The sequence below is a fragment of the Benincasa hispida genome, chromosome 4 (assembly GCF_027475165.1).
Source record: "Benincasa hispida cultivar pf3 chromosome 4, pf3_genome.v1.1, whole genome shotgun sequence".
In the NCBI taxonomy this organism is placed as follows: domain Eukaryota; kingdom Viridiplantae; phylum Streptophyta; class Magnoliopsida; order Cucurbitales; family Cucurbitaceae; genus Benincasa; species Benincasa hispida.
The window spans coordinates 7,013,458-7,019,712 of NC_143481.1; the positions used below are offsets into that span (position 1 = coordinate 7,013,458).

At 28.3% G+C, this 6,255-nt stretch overlaps 1 protein-coding gene across 1 annotated transcript; it reads right to left on the minus strand.

Moving 5' to 3' along the window:
• Positions 1 to 242: 242 nt before the first annotated feature.
• Positions 243 to 3,179, minus strand: LOC120076673 (putative transcription factor KAN4). Its single transcript, XM_039030568.2, has 6 exons — positions 2,730 to 3,179; positions 2,555 to 2,631; positions 2,281 to 2,317; positions 1,520 to 1,631; positions 663 to 750; positions 243 to 523 (listed from the first exon to the last, which is right to left on the minus strand). The coding sequence occupies exons 1-6, from the start codon at positions 3,028 to 3,030 to the stop codon at positions 320 to 322; spliced, it is 819 nt and encodes a 272-aa protein (XP_038886496.1). The 5' UTR covers positions 3,031 to 3,179; the 3' UTR covers positions 243 to 319.
• Positions 3,180 to 6,255: the final 3,076 nt, after the last annotated feature.

The window sequence follows — 6,255 nt, forward strand, 5'->3', positions numbered from 1 at the left end:
TGGTTATGAAGTTTCAAAACAGACAATATAATCCCTCAGGTTTGTAAAATAATTCTAAATGGTTATCGACTTAACTTTAACGAATGCTGATGTGATGATATATTTGTTTTATTTGATTATTTAGCAAATAAATTATAAAAAAAAAATAATTGAAAGAAAAAAAGTAAAGAATAAGTAGTAAACATATGAGAGAATATTAGACAAAGGCCACATTAATTAATAAACATATGAAGCAGCAATTAATAACAAAAGCCACGTGAATTAATTAGGCTAATAACTAAAATCAAAACCCCATAAAGAAAGGGTTTATGTTTTGAGTTTAGCATTTAAGAAGAGGAAGTTCAGTAGATGAAGAGTGAGGATTAGAATTGATTGTTAGAGAATAATTAGGGCATCCCAAAGTGAAGTCTAAGTTAATATTATTATTATTATTATTATTATTACTACTACTATTATTCTGCTTCTTCACACCACTCGAGATTTTCATATTTGCATTTCCATTGTGTCGGTCCTTCTCCTGCTTCTGCTTCAAATCAACCCAAAAAATATATATATATTATATATAAATTATAATGTCTTTTTTAAAAGAAATTAAAAGTAGACCATAATTTGTTGTTTAAGGTTGTTGTTGTTGTTGTATTGTGTTTTGTACACATACGAACCTGGTTGTTTCCAATACTATTGTTGCATAGTTGATTCCATCTGCTCGTCATTTCCTGATTTGTTTCCATTGATGAACAGAACAACTTCCTGCTCATCATTCATTAATTTAATCATCAATTTATCCGTTCATTATTTTGTACTCAGTTTTCCAATGCTTCATTTTTTGTTTTTTTTTCTTCAGTTCAAACTATTGTAGTGATAAGAGATCCAACTATCAACCTTCAGAAGAAGAATATGGTATATTTTAAGGTTATTTTAATTGAGGATTTAAAATACGAAAATAAATGGGTTTTTTCAAAAATTTGTTTTTTTTCCTCTCTTCGAGTTTTTGAAACTATCTAGGGTTGCTTCTCAACACAAATTAAAGTAAACAGGCATGTAATCAATGTAAATGAGAATTAATGTTACGAAAATAGCAATCTATAAAAGGTAATTGCAAGTATGACAAAAATGGGAATATGTGCATGTCCATCAACAATTAATATGATAATCAATCATCAAGTTAATGAATATAAGAAATTGCAATAGAAAATAAAATTCAAAATGAACTAACTAATATGGTCAAGTCAATTTTTTTAAATGGGTTATTAAGTCAAGGAGTGATTAATTAATTTTAAGAAATGTTTTAAGAAAAGAAACTGTCCACTAAAATTTCCCAAAATGAAGGGACCATAAATGGGGAGTTGAGTATGGTCAAAGAAGCTAACATATTGCTAAATGCAAAAGGTTTAAGTAACTAATTATTGATTACACATGTGAAATTACTTTAAATATATGTTTCTTTCAAATGAAAATAAAGATTCAAACAGTGCCATTGTAATGAAAATTAAATCTAAGAGTTTGGAAATGCACTCACATCTTTTGATGATTAGGGCTTTTCCACATTGTAAGTGGTGGATTGTTAGAGTTCTCACAATTTGAAACACCACTTGCATCAATTTCTTGCCTTTGGTTCTTCATGGCTGAGTCTGAAATTTAAAATTAACAATGAAAATATTTATTTTCATCAAAAACTGATCAAAACCCTAAAATAAATCATTTTGTAACTCAAATGAAAGACATTGTTTAAAATATAAAACTTAAAAGCTTCATTTCTAGTTTTTTGAAAATTGTGTTGGTTTATTTATTTCTTTTTTCCCCTAAAATCGATATTTAATTCTTTCTAAGTTTTTGAAACTTTTGAAAACGCTGTCAACTCAAAGCTGAAATTAAGTATTTTATATAAACTTACTTTTAAAAAGAAACTAAAAATTAACAAAAAACCGAATATTAATTAAAGACATTATAAACTTAAAACACCGAAAGGGAGAGTGTAGAAAAGGGTAGGACGAAAAAAGATAGTAATTAATAACTCAAATTTTTTAAGGAAACATTTTCATTTTTAATCAAATTTCAAAAACAAAAAATTAAAATCTATATGTCTTGCAATTTTTCAACACACACATGAACATTGAAAACATTGTAATTAATATTAATTTTTTCTTTTTCTAATAAGCAAAAAACCGAATATTTATCAAAGAAATTATAGAAAACTCCCCCAAAATGATATTGTAGAACATGAGAGGAAAATTAAATTTTTTTTAAGAGAGAGAGAGAGAGAGAGAGATAGTAATTTACCAGTTGCTTTGTCAGTGCTTTTCACTGTTCTATACATCTGCATGAGCCCAAAAAATAGACAAAGAAAATGAAATTAAAAGAAAAAGAGTCAACAATGCAAAGATTACACTCTTGATGCTCTTTTGTCCTCACTTCTTTGTTCTCAAAATACTTATTACAATTCAATTCTATTCTATTTCACTCAAAAAAGGAAAAAAAAAATTACAACTTTGCTCTCATTGTGTCTCATAAAAGAAACAATAATTAAGATTTATTATTATTAAAAAAAACCCACCTGTAAATGGCTCTTTACATGAGCTAGGGTTAGATCCTTCACGTTCATCAGCTCCAAAACTGATTTTGGTGTAGCCCCTGTCCAAAAAAAAAAACGATTTTGATTAATTTTGATAAATAATAGTGGTGAATAATAATAATGATAATAATAGAAGAGGGTAAGGGTAAAGGTGTACTTTCATGGCCGCCAAGGAGCTGAACGGCATGGACGAAATGGGCATGAAGAGTAGTGGTCCATCTCATTCTTGGAGCTCTAATGCTTCTTTTAATCCCAAATCCCATTTTTGCCCCTCTCTTCAAATGGTTTCCATACATTATATGAGGTTGCTGGTGGTTTTTCAAATAATGATTGCCGGAATCCGACGGTGGACTAATGTGCAAGGAAAGGTCCGGCAATGGCGGTGGTGGTGAGGCGGTGGTGGAATAGTCCATGATGCTATTATTCCAATGGCTATGGTGGGTTGTGGAGGAAAACATGAGATGAAAAGAGGATTAATATGATGAATTTTGAAGAAAAAGGTGGTGACCCTTTTGAGATTATGAGTGGATTATGATTTTGGTGAAAGAGATTGGGAAAGGGGTTTCGAAAAATGGGATCTTTTTGCAGATGTGAGTGACGATGATCATGGAAAATAAGATAACTATATTCTGAATGAATGGAATAATGGAATGGATTTATTTATTTGGAAAGAAAAGGGAAGAGAATAGGGTTTTAGTTTTGAGTAATATGAAAAGGTTTTAAGAGGAAAAAAAGAGGAAAGGAAAGGAAAGGAGTGAAAAGTTGAAACTTCTGTGTGCATTTAATACTCACAGATGGATCACACAGCTTTTCCAACACAAATACAAACAGAAGAGAGAGAAAGTTTCTTATCTAAATAATGGGGGAATGAAAAGGAGCTCCTCCCTTTTCAAAATAATAATAATAATAATAAAGAAATAAACATACGTCGAATCACATCTATCTGTATGCAACTTACGTATAGACATTCACAATTTTTTATATTTGACAAATTCTTAGGATACGCTTGGGACAAAGAGTTAATTATTATAATTAGGTTATAATAATTTGTATTTAGAGTGTAGATTATTTTAATTTTAGTTATAATAGTATGTATTTAAGATGTAAATTTTAGTTTAAGAAGAAAATATTAAACACCGTAAAAATAATAAATGTAAAATAATAAAAATGATAATAAATTAGGGTTTTGAAATAATGTCCTATAACTATATGGGCATTATAAAATAGTGTTTACCGAGTGATTATTATAGTTTTAGTATGGTTCTTGTCTCAAACCTTCCATTACTCAACATTTTTAAATTTTTTCTAAGGTGTATAATTGATATGAATGGTAAGAAGATAAAGTGCACTCAAAATACAGCTAACTATTACTTATCCATTTCTCTTTCAATGAAAATAGAGAAAACCAACCAAATCCGTTAAGTCATTATATTACCTTTTTTTCATTATTTGAATATAAAAAAAGTATTTAAGAATGATATATGAAAAAAATTTAAAATAGAATAATATATGATATATGAGAATGTTTATTAGTAGAAAGTATCTAGAAAAAACTAAAATGTCTCTCTTGTGCATTATTCAATTGTGTGATCAATAGATTTTTTTATTATTATTTTTTTTTATTTTATTTATTGTAGAGTGATGGATTATTACTTGTGATTGTGACCCTTTTAATTTCAGACTTTTTTTTTTAATAGAATGAAATAAGGTATTATTTATTTATTTATTTAGAGGTTGGGTTGGGGTTGAGATATAAAATTAAATTTAATAAGGGGGGTTGCCATCAATTTAAGAAGATTCCCCATTTTGTGTATAAACGAGGTATATTTTCACATTGCTTTCCAAATTATCCCTCTGTTCAAATCCTGTCTCCACTGCTCCTCTCCCATCTTCTTCTTCTTCTTTTTTTTTTTTTTAAAAAAAATGTAATTAAGTTGTAACCATCAATGATTTTTTTATTTTTTTTGGGTATGGTAACTTCGAGTGGAGTAATATATCAAGTCATTATTTAGTCCCATTTTATAACAAACATTACTTCCAATCTATATATTTACATATTCTCATAGTCCAAACATTAATATTTACAGAAAAAAAAAAAAAAAAAAAAAAGAGAATCCAATTGTTTAATTCGAAATTGATAGTATAATTATTGTTTTAGTTGAACTATCCTCATTTTACCTTCCAAATGGAAAGTAATTAAAATTGATGGAATCGATAAAAAATAAAAAAAAAAATAAAAAATGGTATATAGGAGATATAAAATTAGAGAAAGGGTAAGGAAGGTCCAACATTAACGTTGAAAGGAACAGGTAGCATTTGTCTGCCTTAACTTAAGATGTATCCTTAAGCTCCCAATATTCCCTCTCCGTGTCCAATTATTCCTTGTCCAATCTTCCGCGCGTGCCTCACGTGACCCCTTTCCTTTCTAATTCCTATTTTTATATTATTAATACCCTTTTCCATTTCATTTCTTTCCCTTGTTAATTAAATTAATCTTCTTTGGTCAGCGCCTGATGCGCTCTAGATTCTCCGGGAAATGCAAACCCCTTCATTAATAATAATTTTGTTGTTATTAATGTTATTTATTAAATTTTAATTTTAATTATAATTATTCGTTCATCTCTCTCTCTCTGTGCATTTCTCTCTCTAGAATATAGAAAATTTCTGGGAAACATGCATTTTGGTGCCAAAAATAATTTTTAAAAAAATAAAAAAAGTGTGAAATTTTTGGATCATATTCCATATTCTATGCCTTTGTCTTATCACAAACTTCCTCTCTCTCTGTCTCTTGCATCCCACCTCCTTTTCTTTTAACTTTTCTCTTAACTTTTTGGTTTCTTTTAATGCTTTTCTTTTTAATTCACAAGTACAAATAATAATAATTATAATAAATATTCACAATGGGTTGAAGAATATTATTGTGTTTTTCATATTCATATGATATATTGTTCACTTTGATTCCAATGTCGTCTTTATTTATATACTTATTAAGTTCTTGTTTAGTAGGTAAATTTTGTGTCTCTATTAGATATTATATTAAATTTATCTTCACCCATTAATTTAAGAGAGTTTGAGAGCATGTTGGTTTAGGAGGTCCTATGTTTAAACCACTCCATCGTTATTTTCTCCTCAATTAATATTCATTTTTGTTTGTTGGATCTTCTTCATATTTTAAGCTCATAAATGAAGAGAGTATTAGATATTATAATTAAATTTGTCTTCACTTATTAAGAGTCTCGTAATTAATATGGATATGTGAAACATTACATGTTACTTAAATAACAACATGTTATATACATTCAATCGTACGAAATCTATGTATTGTATTAAATGTTAACGTGTAAAAAGTTATATAAACGTATAAACCACAAGACTTTGTCTTCACATCTTGAGAAGGAAATGAAGTGGCAAATTGTTTTGGTGAATCACAGACGAGAAGCAAAACATTCAGAGATTTAGATGGAATTTCATTCTTGGGCCTTAATGAGAGTTCTCTCGGGGAGAATGCTAATAAATGAAGGTATATCAACATTTTTAAAGAATCGTAAATACAATAAATTCTATCCATGATAGTAGGTTAGTTTATAGACTCTTACCAATGATGTGGTTTATTATTGATAGACTTCGAGAGCAAGATCCAAATATTGTTCTTCAAAACACCACAAATAAAAATTACCAAATAA